General features: G+C 35.9%; 1 protein-coding gene across 1 annotated transcript; it reads right to left on the bottom strand.

The window, feature by feature from the left end:
- Window positions 1-836: 836 nt before the first annotated feature.
- LOC109104038 (heparan sulfate glucosamine 3-O-sulfotransferase 1-like) lies at window positions 837-16544 on the bottom strand. Its single transcript, XM_042723695.1, has 2 exons — window positions 15996-16544; window positions 837-2502 (listed from the first exon to the last, which is right to left on the bottom strand). Exon 2 carries the CDS (start codon window positions 2423-2425, stop codon window positions 1514-1516), a length of 912 nt encoding a protein of 303 aa, XP_042579629.1. The 5' UTR covers window positions 2426-2502; window positions 15996-16544; the 3' UTR covers window positions 837-1513.
- Window positions 16545-17857: the final 1313 nt, after the last annotated feature.

Raw genomic sequence — 17857 nt, 5'->3', positions numbered from 1 at the left:
AGGGCGGAGCGCCATCTAGTGGACAGTACCGAGAACACAGGCAGACAGATTGATCTGTTAAAAGCAGATTGTTCTCAGTAATTTATTAATTTCGATTTTTAGGGTAAAATAATAGTTCGAAATTACTAAAATGTTTAGTAATTAAAAAAGTAATGATATTAATCAGAATTTATTATTTTTTTCTTGATTATACATTTCACACACCTTCATTTTTCATCATAACCTACAGTTTATTTCTAAATTTCATTAACGTTATGTGACGCATTATATCACAAGACGTTATATTTGAAGTTAAAAGCACCTGACTGCTGTTTTTCACTCCTCAGTTGTAAATATCAGATGAAACACTGCCATCTACCGGACATGCGTATAAACGGCACCCACAGGATCCTTACCTGCTTGTTCACATCACGAGAAATTCAACTGGTAGAATTCCCTTTACGACCTAAGTTGCATGCCACGAGCAACTTCTTTTTATAACATATGAAACCTGTCTGTAAATATTTTTCATTTGTGGTTTATTTTATATTGTCCATAGAACGTATAGTGATAGAAAATGTAGAGAAGGTTAAATTCCTAAAGGGTTTTTCTTTCTCATTAAAATGTTTTACCCTAAAAGAAGTGAATACATTTAAAAATCTATATGTTTAAAATCATAATCACTCAAATGAGATGTGGACTGTAGATATACCAGTAGCCTAACAACAACAGCCAGAGGCAGATAAACAAAAATGACTTATTGTCAACAGGCCACCTGAAATATTAGAAACATTTAAAGAAGACAGCATAAAGTAATAGGAAAATAGGCACAGATATGACAGTTTTGTTATTGATCAGTGTGTTGAAAATGTCAAATATTGTCAGTGTCTTACATAAACAGATGTGAGATGCTTTATGTACATATATTTATTGAATAGAAAACAGAATTTTGTAGTGCATTAACTTATGACATTATGAAATATCTCATTAATTTAAAGAACCAATTAATTTAAAAAATAGACATTCTATTCAAAAAATGAAAATAAAATATTCAAGTACAAATTAGTATATTAAACATGAATTAAATGATTAGAATACAATAATTACAGCTGACAAAGCAGTATTTTTGTTAAATGCTTCAATTACCGTGGGAAGTAACATTTTAGCTTTTATTTTTCTTATTATATGCAATTCTTGGAGTTTTCCCATTCAGTTTTCAGTACCTTGGACATTTCCAGTCTTTTCAATCTCATTTCCTCCATATCAGTAGTCTGTTTGAACTGAGCCTTTTGGAGTTAAAAGAGTTTTTTTTAAAAGCATATGAAGTCCTGCAGATCTATTCTATTTTCCACAGAAGACAAACTGTAGGTGTATCAGTGTTCAGAACAATTTTTGGCGCTAGTCTCTTTGCTTAGCCCTCTTGAAAACTGGTTGCTGCCATATTCCTTTGACAATATTAGAACATTTTCACAAAATGGGTTTCCAATAGTAGTTTAAATCTCTATAAAAGCTGTCAATCATTTTTCATCTGTCTTTAGCACCAGTCAAACCTCTGTCCCACCATTCTGAAAAAGATTTGATTGGGAACTCGCAGGTAGCGGCAAAGCTTCTGGAAAGCTTCGTTGCTAAGCGGAGCATGGGGTCTTCCTTTAGACTCATCCAGGCACTTGTCGTGTCCCGCAGACAGCATACAATAAAAGCCCTTAGTGACGTTAAAGTAGAAATTGTCTGGCTTTATCCGAGGTGGAAGTTCCAAAAACGTCTCCGCCTTCTGCAGCTCAGGGAACGGATTCCTAATAAGTGCCTCTCCATCCACAATGTGCATCTGCTCTCTGGGAAACAGCTCCAACCATCTGGCAAGGTGCTGGTAGTAAAAGCTCCTCTGAAGGGCCTTGTATTTGGGGTTGATGTGTCCTTGAGACAGCAGCAGCTCTTCGAGTGCTTGGTATGGCTTGTTTTGCTGAATTCGGTTATGGAGGACTTGTGTGTAGTCTGATACAAGTCTCTCTGCAGGGTCACGAATGATCAGCAGCAGTTTCACAGCTGGATTGGTGGCCCATATCCTCTTTGGGGCCAGTGGTGCTGTGAAGTAGCCAGGGGTCTTTTCCACCGTCAGCTGCCCAGGGAGAGTGACCGGCATCTGGGCGCGATACCAGTCCAGACCCTTCCGAAAATTTTCATCCAGGTTGAAGTAGTGGATCTCGTTCTTGGCTACTTCCACCTCTGGATGGAGGTTGAGCATCTCCAGCAGGGCCCTGGTGCCTCCTTTGCGCACCCCGATGATTATGGCTCCTGGCAGGCGTTGCAAAGCCGAGGCATTGGACGTCCCAGAAGGGCTCGCTGAAGTCACTGAGGTCAGAGAGGCTCGGAGTTCATGTAGACAAACAAGCAGCTGTGCCTGGAGCAACAGCAGCAGGATCAAAGCCAGGAGGAGCGTCCAAAACATGGCGTCAGTCCAGGTCAAGGGCGGCACACAAACCAATACGTACAGCTGGAGAGCTGGCTGATTTGTGAAGTAAATTTCTAAAATAAAACAAGAAAAAGAAAGTGCGAGGAAATTAATTATCTTTGAGAGAAAAGAAAATAGTAACATCCACAGGAAAATATTAATTATTCATAGCATTAATCATGCATTGAAAATCCTAAAATATATCAAATGTTCATTGTCAGGCAACTAAGATGTAAAACATATGGTAAAACAATAACAGCAGCAGCAGGGCAGTGTGATTTAATTAACAGAATTATTAAAACACAGAGAAGAAACACATTAAACATTCATGAACAATAGTGCCTCAGAAATCTCCCTGGGTAAATTTACTCATCCCAGTCCCACTGCTGTCCTCTAGTGCTCTCTATTGGAGCAATCCTCAGTAATGAGTCACACACTGGAGTTAACAGCCCAGTTCTTCAAATCAAAAATAAGATTTACACTACAATGAGGTCCAATTAGTCAACGTTGTTAGTTAATAAAAGTACAAAATATCATTGTTAGCTCTAATTCATTAAATAATATTAACAGATACTACTTTTGATTTTAGTAATTGTTGAAATTAACATTAAGATTAATAAATGCTTTATAAGTATATTATAGCTTTAGGAGTATCATTGTTACTTAGTTCATGTCAAAATTAACTAATGGAAACATATTGTAAAGTGTTACTGGTTTATCGAGTACCTCCCTTGTGAAAAATCAATGAAAAATAAATTTATTTCATGCTGAGTATACAACAAATACATTTACATATTTATGCACTTAATAAATATCCCATGCAATTGTAGTTTTGGTATACTAAACTGGAACAACTAATTTTGTTCTTAATTCCCTTTAATTGTGTGGAAGTAGTCCAACTAAAGATATACTGAAGTATATTTGATTGTGCTAAAGTGGAACTATTCCAAGTATACATCAGGTACACTTTAAATATCTTGCATTTAAAGACTGATAATATTCAAGGATCATACAATCATCATCAATAGTGACATTAAAACACATTTTCTGGCTTAATATTAAGAAATATGCATTGTGCACAAGTAATACTCTGAATACAGTTTAATTATAATTTTATAGTCTCAAGTGATATGTCAGTCTGTATGTTAATAGATTTGAACTAAACTTAGTATGAAATGAATGTATTTCGAATATATTACTTTTTTTTACTAGGGCTATCATAGTAGTTTAATTACTTAAACACAAGTGGGTGGAAAATCCTGATTATGAAAACTGTAAGAATGTAAAAGTAAGATAGAAAGGTGAATGTTTTTGAGAATTATCCTCAGGATATAATAATAAATGGTTCTGAAATGTAAAGGTATATTGCCGAATTTGTTGTATTTCATTGATTACAACTCTCACATTGCATGTAACATAAAGACAGTTCGTTAGGCTTTTTACAGAGTTTTATTATTCAGATTGAAAACAAAGATATGCAGTTGTTTGTCATCACAGCCTCAAAAACTGATGCAGTGGTTACATATTTGTCTTTTTAGTGCAGGTTCCACAAAAAAATATAATGGTTATTATCTTCAAAACTCTTAGAATAAAAAATAGAAAATGACTCACAATTGTGTCGAAACATCATTTAAAAAGTGGTTGTTTGTAGCAGAACATCCAGTCTGCTCTTTTCATACAATGAAAGCGAATAGTGACTACGGCTGTCATGCATGATTTTTCAACCTAAATTTCACTGTCTTCCTCACACAAACTTATTAAATGGCTTTAAAATACTTGGAATGAAGTGTACAAATTATTATTTTTATGATCCTTTTATGTTGCTTCTTTGTCCTTTTGGAGTTTGACAACCTCTGGTCCACTTTCATTGTATGGAAGTTATGAACTTCTGGCAAACTCCTTTTGCATTCAGTGAAAAAAAAAAAAAAAGAAAGCCATGCATGTTTGGAATAACATAGAATTTTCATCCTTGAAAAAAAGTGAAAATAACTAAAGGATATGATAACAGTTGCAAGTGGCTGATCATTTCTGACCTCTATCTCCTTTAAAAGATTTAACTATATTTAGTCACCTCGCAGTTGTGATGTTATTGTACTCCACTGCTGCCGGAGTCACGGGTTATTAATTTGCTCCTCGTCTAGTTTTGAGCAGTCAGCCTTTGTAAACGAGCTGTGGTGTTGCTCTGTACGTTGTATAATTACACAGTTGGGAGTAAGTGTCGAGCCCTGTGGTCTTGTCACTCCTGCTTCAGCGTCATCATTACTGCTAAGCATCATCAACTCCACCGTTATGGGCCTGAGTGTCTGTCTAATGTCTCCCACTTTATTCCCTCATCTCACAGCTTTAATCCTCAGAATGTGCTGCTCCTGTTCCTCGGGTTATGTTGTCTCTCGGTGGTGACAAATGTAGTCACATAACATAAGAGAAGAATACATTTGTCAGGAGATTTTCAGTACTGCTGTCTTTATAGTTCTATTTTCTGGATTGTGCTGTATGCATGAACAGTGAGTCATGGGGTATTGGCGTTTTTCAGAAACAGAGCAAAAAGCTGTGTGTCTTTCTGACTCTGTTTTTGTCGGTGACCGGCACAATGGTCACATTCTATGCTCACCAAGGCTACCTTTATTTTGATCAACAGTACAGTAAGAATAGTAATATTGTGAAATATTATTGCAAATTAAAATAACTGTTTTGTTTTAAAATGTAATTTATTCCTGTCCTGGCAAAGCTGAATCTTTCAGCAGTCAAAACTCCAAGATTCAGTGTCACATGGTCCTTTAGAAATCATTCTAATATGATAATCTGATGCTCATGACAAAACATTTTTTTTTTTAATTCTCAATGTTGAAAACAGTGCTGCTTAATATATATATATTTTTTTTTTTTTTGGAAAACTTTTTAAATTATTTAAAATAGAAATCTTTTGTAACAATGTAACAAAATAGCTTTATGTCACTTTTGATCAATTTAGTGCATCCTTGCTGAAAAAAAATACTGACCCCATGATAGTACACCCTTTAAAGTAAACTGAAAGAGAAATTTGCTAGATTTACAAGTGTTAAATAAAAACATAAATACATCACAAACTGTAAAATGGTTTAATTGGCACAACATACGGATCGTCATCTTTTTAAAATTTTTTATTTAGATGTGACAGAGTGTTGATGGGTAATAATGATGTGAAAGGGATGGGTGAGTTCTTTGTTCTGTTTTCACTAGTTTGACCCATTCAGGATATGTGGACTGTTTGTGATCATGATAGGGGCTTTATCAGATTAACATGATAACCACGGTGACTTGGATGCACTGCTTCCTTTTCTGTGTTATGATCGCTGACTCCCTTGCCTCAAAGGAGAAAACAAGGAGTGAAGGTAACCATCAGGGGGGCTTGAGCAATACAAAATTGTACAAATGAGATTATACAAATTCATATGAATTTGCAACCAGCTCATCAAATCGTAAAATACTTGCAAATTGCCATGAGATATGTTGGCAAACCTCTCCTGATAGACACACAAATCGTCTTATAGGGATCTATAGTGTGTGTTTCATCTTTATCAGAGACTCACAGACCTATTGATTGAGACAGAATTTCAGTTTGTTTACTCTCAAGCAAACAATGCTAGTCTCCTTCTTTTTCTCTCTCTCTCACACACACACACACACACAAATTCTGTAGCTGAGAACAAAAAAACGCATCTCTAATATACACACCCTCCACTGTCACCTCACACTGTGCTGTATAATCCTCTTTCCTGGATGCCACTGCACACCAAAAGAAAGCCCAGAGATGCACACAAACCTCTGTGGATTTTCTTACACATTTTTGCATTTAGGCTCCTCAGCTTAGTGCAAACTTAGTCTCGCTCCTGTTTCCATCGCGCAATAATCCGTACGTGCCCAGTAGACTCACTCATGAACACAATCACAAGACAAGCACACACACTCACGTAGATGCGTATATAAATACATGCACGCACTACAAGAGTGTTGGCCTCTAGTAAAAGACAAAAAGAGGACCTGTGGGGAATGAGATCAAAGGACTCTCTGTCACGTATTAGCATTTTATCTCAGTTCCCGATCTGACTGGATTGTTCAGAGCTCAGTAGCATCATGCAATGCATTAAGTCACCTTTCTTTGTTGTATCTTAGAAAACAATAATTTTTTGTTGTTGTTGTAAGCAAGAAAACTAAAGGTGTGTTGTGTTCAGAAGTGATCATTTCTATGCCCTCCAAAGGCTTTTTTCTCTACAGCGAGAGCTTTGGAGGATTGAAGCATGTACAGTAGGGGATGAAAATAACTCTGACCACACTTTTTTTTTGTCTTACCATACTCCTATAGCTCTATAGACCTATGTTAGTTAATGATAAAACTGAGATAGATCTGATTGCCAGTTTGACGGTCTAAATAATTGTACAGTGTATGTTCAGTTATTAAATGAAAGATTTTGCTTCACCTCCTTCCTGTAAAAAGATCCTGTTAAATTTACAGCAGATATGGTTGCCAAAAAAATTTGCAATTATATTAAAAAAAACTGATACAGTGTTTCAGTTATCCTGAGATGGTATATTGATCCCTGTATATTTTATAACTTAGAACTGTATATTTCATTATAGTGTTAATGTGTCAATCTAGCCTACTTGAACTACCAAAAATTAGCTTTTTACCTAAAAAAATCTACTGATAATGCTAATAAATGTGGTGCAATAGAAGACCAGTAGTTTACATTTAGGGTTTAGGACCATTTTGATGGAAGTTTTGATCCACTTCAAATGTTGGCTAGTGTACTAGATGGTGCAAAGTGTCATACACACACAGACAAAAGACCATCAAGGTCACACATATGACATTAGAATAGAAGAGAATATGAAAAAATAGGTGATTACTGATTTTACTGTTCTTCACCTGCAATAACAGTATATGGTAATTGATAGTTTTTCCTCGCACAAAGTATAAAGATGACAGTATATTACAGTAAAATTTTATACTGTGTCATGTAAATCTATTTACAATTTTTTCATATGCTAAAATAACTTACAAATCTTCACAGCTTTGTTTTGACAGAAACAGAGGACGTTTGCTGGTGCAGATGGTTATTTTTTATTTAATTTTTTTGTCACGTGTCATTCTTTGTGTACTGCTGTCTTCAAAGTAGCACTTTTTTTTTTTTCAGGAAAAAACCCTGGGAAACATCCCTTTTTAATTAGTTTACATAAAGTTCCTACATCAGATCTCAGTTTTAGCAGTATTATTTTTTAAGCGTTCGGTAAAAACGCAAATGTTTCAGAAGTTGTGTGCGAAGCATGTGGCTGTGTACTGTAAACATGAGAAAATGTGTGTGTCTCAGGTGATTCAGCAGGTTATTTGTCTCTCACACACATACACGCGCAAAGATTCACCAGTCCTACAGAGAAAAGCCAAACGACTTTCACGATTTTGCCAAGATTTCCTCCTCTTCCTCTTAAGTGAATGCAAATGGAGAATGAATGAGAGGATTAAACAGCGTCTGAGAGGATGCGATTGTCTCTGTCGCTGGACTGAAAGAAACAAGAAAAAAATGTGCAGAAAGTGTCCCTTTGGATGCATCTGAAAGATATCATTCAGTCTGTCCAATAGACACTGACCTTCAGTAAATCTGCTCAGTTTTTAGCACACGGACGCCCCGCTAAGCCTCAAATTAGTCTCTTCATGAACCTCCCCGCACCCCACCAGTCTCTCACTCTTCCTCACTTCAAACCCCCCCCATCCCTCCCTCCTCTCCCTCGTTCTCGCTCTCATTTGCACTTGAAGATCTGGGTCAATCGAATCACACACTCTACAGCCCCCTCTGGTCTGCATGTTCCTCGCATTGATAATGAGGAGTGTGTGTATGGGGGGGGCATCATAGTGCTTGGGTTGAATATGGGTTGGAGTTGGGGGGGGGGGCAGTCTGGTACCAGCAGAGGGGAGGGGGAAGTATGAGGGTGGCTTCACTCTAATTAAAGAGGTTGTTGGCATGGAGAACATGGCAACATTATTGGCATGAAAATGTGTCTGCATCTTGTCAGGTTTAGCAGCTTCTTCGTGACTAGCAATCTTCTAGTACAGTATGTGATATTAAAATTCAGTTTGTAGAGGAAAGTAAAGAGAGCTAAAGTTAAAAAGAGGATGATGGAGAAATAATACCGACTGATATGTGCTCATTTACAGTCATGCCTGGCTTTGGTTGTTGTAAGGAAATCACATAGATTGTGTCTGATGTTGTTCAGTTTGTATAGTCAAAAAGCACTGTGGATTGCCATTTTTATGGGTTCTCTCAGTAATTTCTAAAAGTTTTAGAATATCTGTTTTAAAAATCAGTTTTTTTTTTCTTTTTTTTTTTGGTTTGTTTTTTTTCAAATAAATGCTGTTATTTTGAACTCTGTTGATCAGGGCAATTCTATGACTAATGTACCAGAGATTCCACAAATTATTCAGCAGCTGAATAACTGCAACTGTTTTAATATTAATAATAATAAGAAAAGTTGTATAAACACAATATGATAATATAAGAATGATTTCTGAAGAATCATGTGACAGAATACTAACGGCTTTGCAATCACATGACAAAATATCATTTTTAAATTTATGAAAATGCAAAGCAATTACATTAAATCATAGCAACATTACACATGTACTGTATTTTTGATCAAATTGGTGAGCAAAATTGTTGACAAATTGTTAGTCCTAACTAATGTTAGCAATGTGCATCTTAAAAGCACACAAAAATGCTATTCTGAATATCCAATGGAATGATTTCTAACAATATTAGCACAGGAAAAGCCATGAAGAGAGCTAGCAGTTTTCTAGTCATTTCTGTGGTAAACATTATTGAAGAGACAAAGTTTCCTGAGTTAATATATATATTTTGAAGCTGTTGTGTGCTTTTAAATCTTTCTAAAAGAGATGCAACATACAGCACTAGGATTGTGCTAGATTGTGCTTGATGGATCTTAGCTTTAGCAGCAACTTGTTAGCAACTTTCATTCTAAAACCACACTCAGAAAAAATCCCAGAGGCAAATAAGCTTTCTGGGTTAGCAATATAATCACAGAATTGATGTAGCTAGTAAATGTTTGTTCTTTCTCTCTCCTTTTCTCTCTCTGCCGTGTAATTTTGATAGCTCAAAGGCTGTTGACTGAATTATGCATTATCATTATAACATTTCAAATATATTAAGCAAAATCATTGCTGTGAGCCAACAGCCTTTGTGCTATCAAACTCTAATTTTCCAATTCGGTATGACAAGCCAATCATTCAGTGATTAGCAATCTGGACTGTGCCACAGGGGGCAAGAGATCGGGTTAGTAGTTCATGTCAAGTGACTTGTGTTTGCCTTTCACTACAGGGGAAAGAATAAATCTATTTCCTGTCTGTGTGTGTGTGGGCAACATCAATATGGGAGATTTGGAGGGAAGGGGTAAACATTGAGAGTGAGTGGTCACATCAGCAGTAATCTGTCTCTCTGTAGGGGTGGGTGGACAGATGGAGGTTAGACGGTTCTGCTCAATACAACTAACCAATTGAGCATGTGGACCTGACAGCTACTGCAGGGGCACGGCAGGCATGAGGGCTGAAATGACACATTTAGACTGATTTCATGTTGTATAGTGAAAGAAAATCAATAAACGAAAAGGGATAGAGAAAATGAGATGAAATTAACAATGTAACACCATGTTCTATGCTGGAGGCTATGCACTAATGCTGATCAAAATTTGGGTTTTTTTAAGTTTTTGAAAGGAGTCTCTTATGCTCACCAAGGCTGCACTTATTTGATCAAAAATACAGTAAAATATTGTGAAATATTATTACAGTTTAAATAATTTTTCTTTTTTAGTATATTTAAACATTTAATTTATTCCCGTGATGCATCACTGAATTTTTTAGCAGCCATACTTCATTGTCACATGATGTTACAGAAACCTTTTTTTTTTTTTTTACTAATATCAATATTGAAAACAGTTTTGCTGTTTAATACTTTTGTGGAAACTGGTACTTTTTAATTAATTTATTTGTTCAAATTAAAAACATTTATTTGAAATATAAATAATTTATAACAATGTGAATGTTTTCACTTTTAATGAATTTAATGCATCCTTGCTGAAGAGAAATATTAATTTCTTTCAAAAACAAGACAAAATAAATTACTGACCCCAAACTTCTGAATGCTTGTGTACACATGCTAATAATATAATATGCAATGACACAACATTTTTTTGTAATTTCAGTTTGAGCATGTCATCAGCTATACCATTTTACTTCAAGTTTTATTAGAAGGTGCTCATAGTTAAAGGGCTTGACCTAGAAATTTAAACTAGAGCTGAATGAGAGAAAGATGTGGAACTTCTCCTGACTGCAGATAATGCAATATGCTAACTCTTATTAAAGTGGAAAAAAAGACTTACAGTATGACTAGTATGTTTGGTGGAACTAACCATTTCAGAAATAACAGTGAGTTCTTTCGTGTTACAGTAGATATGAAATGTATTATCCAGCAACATCATGTTGGCTGTGAGGCGTCACTACAGTCTACAGTTAGGGGTGATTCTCACACTCTCGTTAGTTTTAATTCACTTGTCTGGCGAATCCCATAATGGACAGACAGATAGGGAGTGTTTCTAGAAAACAAACAGGGAGAGGGTGAGAATGAATTTGTGCCAAAAAAAAGTGTTTTTCCAGATTTGTCTTTGCAATTGGCAATTAATTCCTGGAAAGGAAAAAGTTGTTTAGAGGCCAGATGAATGGAACTGTCAGTCTCAGAGCAGGTGGTTGTGCGTCTGCGTGCGAGCTTGCCGTCTTTCAGCCGCGCTGAAATCTCAGATTCAGAAGTAACATCTTTGGTTCTGGTCTTTGTCTCGCCTTGTGCTCACATTTCCATGCCAGGTTGTTGCTTTTGATTTATCCTCAAATCCCCTCACATTCAAAGAACAGTGAAAAACATCTTTGTAATTCTTTAAATGCTCAAATGCTGAAAGGGCCTTGAGCTCACAGCTATATCCTTCACTTATGGATATGCATTCAGTGAATGGATTTGTTGTGCACGGAGGGATTTTTCTGCATTGCTGCCTGTGTTTTTTTGTTCTTCTATATTGTGAGGGAACAGTGGTATGGTGTGTGTGTGTGCGTGTGTGTGTGGACAAGAAAGGGGTCCCGTCAGGCCCTGCTGTGTAGTGCCAGGCAGTTCTGTACTTTGTGGGACATACATACTGACTAGTGAGTAGGGATGATCTAATGCATAATTCTGTATCAGGATACACTATAAGGTGCACTCGAAGATGCAATGGTTTTTGTAATTATTTCTTCTAGACAGCGATGAGATTAAATGGAATGCGAATGAAGACTTTGCTTAAGTCTGGTGCTTAGATTTTACCCCAGACAAAAGACTCATAATATCACTTGTGTCTCCTCTAGAGTTTTAAAAGAGATCTCAACATTTAAGATTTCAATATGAAAGAGATTTCAGTATGAACTCAAATATTTATAATCATCAAAGTTTTCCAAGACTGTATTGTATGAGCTATACCATATTGTTCTGTTTGTGGAGGGACTACTTGAATCAATTTTGTTACATTAACTGAAAATGAACAGGGGATTTATAGTTCCAAGCATGCTTTGCATGGGATTGGATCAAGAGAGTAAATTAGTGCCGGGCATTGCCATAGACCTCCATGATTCAATATTACAACAACATTTTCTTGCCATTTCAATACACAGTACATTGATTTGCAATTTACAGTAGGCTTTGCAGTTTATGTAATAACTGCAATTTGATATTATAATAAAAAAAGTATTTCCAACTTGTGAACCAGTGTCCACAACTAAATCAAGTTTTAACCGAAAGATGCACAGCTGTTTTTGATTGGTTAATCGCAACATTCAGAGGTAAAACGCTTCTTAATAAAGACTGTTGTCCACAGCAATGCTGTACTTTATAAATGACAGCTCATCTGGGGAATATCATTTTCTGCTGTGCTTGTGTTTTCTCTATATAAGTAAATGATTGTCTCATTTATTTGCGTTACAGTTTAATAACACAATTCAAAGTATCAAAGCTGATGCTCAAATGAAGCCAACTGAGAACTCATGACTAAATGAAGCATAACTCTACGTCTCCCGAGCAGCTATGAAAGAGCAACCTCTGAGCAATAACGTTTTCCTCTGGGATGTTCTCGGGTCTGTGGTAATGCTTTGTGTGGTCACATGTTTTGGTTACAATTTTTTTCAACATTTTTCTTTTTCCTGTGTTGTGGTTCAGCTTTGTGAGGCTATGGGGAGAGCGTTGCGTGAAGGGTGGTCAGCAGAAGAGCAGTAGCCTGTCATCTTTATGGACTAAAACTGTCAACACTAATGACCCAAGAAACAAACCCAAAAGACTCCCCTACACACAAGCACACACACTCACATGCACATAAACAGACAGACACACACAAATCCATCTGCTTATCCAAGGATACACCAATATAATAATATAAGGATCAACTGGTTTGTTTTCATGACTTCATAGGGATTTTTTCCATGAGAACAGAGTGGTTTTGTTAAGAGTACAGTCCCTGTGACGTACATAATGAATGACCTCTGTGCTACAGTGTAACCTTCACACTCATCCGCTCACTTTACCATAAGATGAGTAAAGCAGGGACATTAAATGCAGCAGGTCACAACTGCAAACAAATGCTGAAAGTTGGGTAAGAAAATGTAGAAGACAAAAATGCTAGGCAGACTTGCAACAGGTTCTCACAGTCAAGTCAGGTGATATTATAGAGACATGTCACTTTCTGGTCATGTTCCATGCTAAATAATCTAGTGTTCAGTGTATTTTAAAATTGACATTTTAGTACGAGTTGACTGATATAAACATGTACATGGTGTCCATCTTTCTGTTTGAATAGGGAACCCCACAGCAGATTTGACCATCTGTCAATCAATGGGGTTTCCAAGCTGTCCAGTTTGGACTTGGTCCTTTCAGTTATATATTGTAGTCCTAGTCCTAGTGTGTGGGTGTGTGTTTGTTTTGGTGTACTTCATGGTTTCTGTGTGAGTTACGATAGTCTAATGTCTGGGTAGGAGAGTCATTGACAGATAAATGACCCACCACAGTAATTTAGTTATCCATGAACAAAGTCAGATAAATGCTATGTGTCAGCTTACTGTATAGAGTATCTTTTTTATCTTTTAACTTCCACAGAGAAGTTATTACAATTACAAAGACCTGTATATATAGTATACTTTATATAGAGAGAGAGAGTGTGTTTGTGTTTATGTGTGTGTACTGTATATAATAAAATATGCATCAAAGTATATTAAATCTAGAATAAAGTGCAAAACTATAGGCTGCAATAATAGAATAGGTGTTTGCTGGATTTCTTTAATTAAAATTAGACACAACACAGGACATTAAGTCCTGTATTTTTATGTCTCACAGGCTTGTTTAAAATAAAATATGGCATTGACTGGGTCCATTTGGTAATTGAATTATTTTGTGGCTTATCTGCTTTTTATTTCATTTCTGCATCTAACAGATGTTCAGATTTAGTTTTCCTCTATTGCCTGATTCAATAATCTCTATTTTTGAATGTATTTGAAATGCTGTAAGCATTTTGATTACAGACTGACTAGTTATTAACACTAATCTCATTCAGCCATATTTGATATATTTTTTGTCTAACAATACAGTGTTACATTTCTGTTCGATATTCTAGATGTGCATGTTAGGATGAAAGCAGACCACCCACGTCTGAGTATTTTGTTTCAGGTAATTGCGCTGATGTGATGCTTTGGAGTGAACCTGTTTGATCTTGTTCTTAACTAAACTTTTAAACAGACATACGCGACATAGGCGACTCTTTTCGTCTCATCTCTCTCTCTGCTTTTTTCTGTATGGTTCATTGCACTTAGTAGAGCAGTTCTGCGCTCATAAAATATGATATGTATTATTCACATCTTCCTCTATCACTAATGCTCCAACATTTTATGCCTCCATGAAGTCATGCCAGCTCAGAGGTGACAGAGATTCAACTAATCCAGATCCATCTGTTTTTTTCCCTCCTTTCCATTGTCAACATCTTGCACTGAACATCTTAATCAAATATGTTTATGTAAAGGAAAGCTGCTTACTGTGATTTCGCCAAGTAGGCATGTTTTTGGATCAACATCCTTGGTCTGGGCATAACATTATTTTCGACCAATCAGATTTTACGGTTTGGGGTAGACCTTAGGCTTGAACAACATGCTTATGGATATTCATAATATCCATCTGATTTTAGTGGTAGGCTATGGTTAGGGATGGAATTTAGTGAAGTAAATTTCACCATACATGCGTGTACTATAAAAACAGGGAGTTTTATCATTACATTCCAGATTTTCCCTTTTCATTATACAGCAGATCTGAATTTGGTGGAGTACCAAGTCACATGCTGCATTTCTGATTTGATACAATAAATTTTGCATCATTTGTGAAGTACATAACATATTAACCCTATTAGCTCACTCATCCATTCATCCTTCTGTGACTCCCATGGCCCCACAACCTTCTAGAAACCACTGACTCACATACGCAAACATACACATGACAGAGAATGTCAACATTGGGCTTGTTTTTTCAAAGACCAAAACTTGAAATATAATCCAAATGTTTACTACTTAATTAAACAGTGTCATTGCATTGAATGGATTGATGAATCTTCTGACTTTTAAGGGCAGAAACAGCTTTGTATTCATATCTACAGTAGTTACTGTTCACTCTTAAAAATAAAGGTTCTTTATTGGAATTTATGGTTAACATAACTTTTCACTGAAAGTTTCTTTGGAGAACCAGGATGTTGTGTATATAACATCTAATTTCACTTAACCAGATGATTTGCAGCTGTAGACACATACAGTATATGACAACACACAATAAAAAGACCTTCATAAATCGTCTGCAAGGTGAATAAAATCATGAAAAAATTGAGAAATTACCAGCTAATATCATTTGCAAAATTTTGTATTATAAAAATCCAAAAGAATAAAGGTCAGATCTTAGTGATACCTGGTTTTTAGGAAATCCTACATCAGTCTCTAAAGTTATAGTACCTCTTCTTAGAACAATAGCAAATGTCTCTTTATCATGTCAGGTCTGTAGGAAGGTTCTTTATTGGCATCTATGGTTCCATGAAGAACCTTTAACATCCATGGAACCTTTCCATTCCAAAGTCTTTTGTAGTCAAAAAAGGTTCTTTAGAATGTTTTTTTTTTTATTTTATTTTTTATTTTTTTTTTATTGTTCTAGGAAAACCAATGATTATTTTAAGAATTGTTCATTGAAAGGTTCTTTCTTTTATGGCATTGCTGCAAAATCCTCCTTTACGTTTAAAAGAATACACAGTCCTATGATTGACTAAAGAAGAGGATTCATTTTAAATCTCACATGCTGTAGGCAACCATGCTCATGAGACATGTTAAGCACAGTTCAAAGTTCTGGTTAAAATTCAAGAGTTTCTCTGACCAAATACTCCGGTCAACCAGGGGAAATGAAACTGAGATTGAAAGCAGTGATAGAACTGAGCTTACCTAAGCTTTGTCTCCTTCAGGCAGTTCCTCTCATAAAGTGTGTTTCGCCCTGATGTTCTTGGACTTTCATGCTTCTCTATTCCATCCTTCTGAGCACTTCAGTGAATTTCAAGCCTCTTTTTTTGTTTTATTCTGTTCTTGCTGTCTCTTCTCTCTCCTGACGGCGGTTTTAAAGTTGAGGTGGCGTAGCTGCTTCTCTAGACTCTCTAGGCAGGAAAGGAGTGAAAATACGACTCAAGGTTGTAAAACGAAACTGTGAGTGTGTGAGCGAGGGAGGTGAATGAATTAGAAAGTGTCTACATGCTGTGTGTGTCTGTCAAATATGTGTGGATGGAGTGTGTGTATGAGTGAATGAACAACAGAGAGAGAGTGAGAGAGAGAGCACAAACACGTCGCCCCTGAGGGAAATTCCTCCCTCCCTCGCTTTCTTCATCTCTCTCTTTCTCTCTTTCTCTGTATCTAGCCCCCCTCCTATCATCCATACTATCGCTCTGCCGCTTCCCCCAGCCTCTCTCTCTCTTTCTTTTCTCCATATTGTTTGATTTGCGTTTCATCGCCTTTTCACATCCAAATACATGAACTCATTCTTCACTTTGTCTCCAAATGTCATTTTTTTTCCTCCTCATATCCCATGTTCAGAACAGCCTGTTTCTTTTTCAGCTCTCTGTTTTTCTGTTCAAGGGCTTTGGAATGTATTTGCCCCAGAAAATCCCCAAAATCATGAATAACTTACAGGGTGCTGGCTCACAGATACACAGGGCACAAATAGATGGGCAGCACGTATAGCTCGAGTGTCTGTTAATCTCCAAATGCGCAGCACACATTCACTGTATGACGGTACATTACCCACGCTGGAATAATAATTGTGTGTGATGCAGAAAGTACTTTTGGAATTTTATTTATTTATTTATTTTTTGCCTTTTTCTCTGCATCTGTAGTGAATAAAACATAAAAGGATTTTTGACGAGTCTATAAACTTGTGCAGCAGAAAACATTTCGGTAGTACAGTACATGCATACTTTTACCATGTCTTTTACCATGAATTTCAACAAGCTTTTGCTGGACATAAAGATTTTAAATTTATAGTCATATGAATGTATAAATAAGCTATTTATAATAAGTTTTGTGACTGGTCATCATGACTTGTAGTGTGTGTGTGTATATATATATATATATATATATATATATATGTATTTTTTTCCGCTTGACTTTTAATGGTTTTAAAAGTTTATATACATATACACACTTGTTTTTTTAATGTAATAAATGAAATAATACTAATATAATAATAATACTAATATATAAAATCAGTTAATAATTGATAAATATAATTTACTAAATGTGTATCAGGTGTTATTGTTTTTTTAAATGTACATTTATAAAATTTGAAAAGAATAAGAATATTATACATATATACAATTTTCAGTCTAATAATGGATAGCTTTTCTAGCTTCTCTAGCAGGAATCTAGTTGGTTTGGTTTGGGTCTTTTGAACTTTTATATCAAGAGGGAGGAGGAGCTGTAATATTAAATTTACAGTTTCAATCATATATTTTCAATAACATATTACATAATATTCTAAACTTGTTGAGATTTTTCACTAAAGGTCAGAATGAAATCTTTTGTATATAATTTTTCCTTTAAGAATGTCCTACTTAATTAGTAACAGTAAAGGGTTAATTGACCTAGTATGTGATGCTAAGAGTTCGCAAAGAACATGAATATGAATCTAGATTAAAATTCTTTCTCTGAAATGACTGCAGTAGCTCTCTGCCCGGGTCTGACTTCACCTTCCTTCACTTTCGCTGAGGTGTCAGTCGGATTATGGATTACTACTGAGTCTTAGTTATTATCTCTCTCAC

The sequence above is a fragment of the Cyprinus carpio genome, chromosome B5, assembly GCF_018340385.1.
Source record: "Cyprinus carpio isolate SPL01 chromosome B5, ASM1834038v1, whole genome shotgun sequence".
Classification (NCBI taxonomy): Eukaryota; Metazoa; Chordata; class Actinopteri; order Cypriniformes; family Cyprinidae; genus Cyprinus; species Cyprinus carpio.
Note: the sequence above shows the minus strand (reverse complement) of the source record. Positions and strands in the feature narration are given on the sequence as shown.

Excerpts from the sequence above, each read along its gene's own strand:
- LOC109104038 (XM_042723695.1), bottom strand. The coding sequence starts at position 2,425 with ATGTTTTGGACGCTCCTCCTGGCTTTGATCCTGCTGCTGTTGCTCCAG.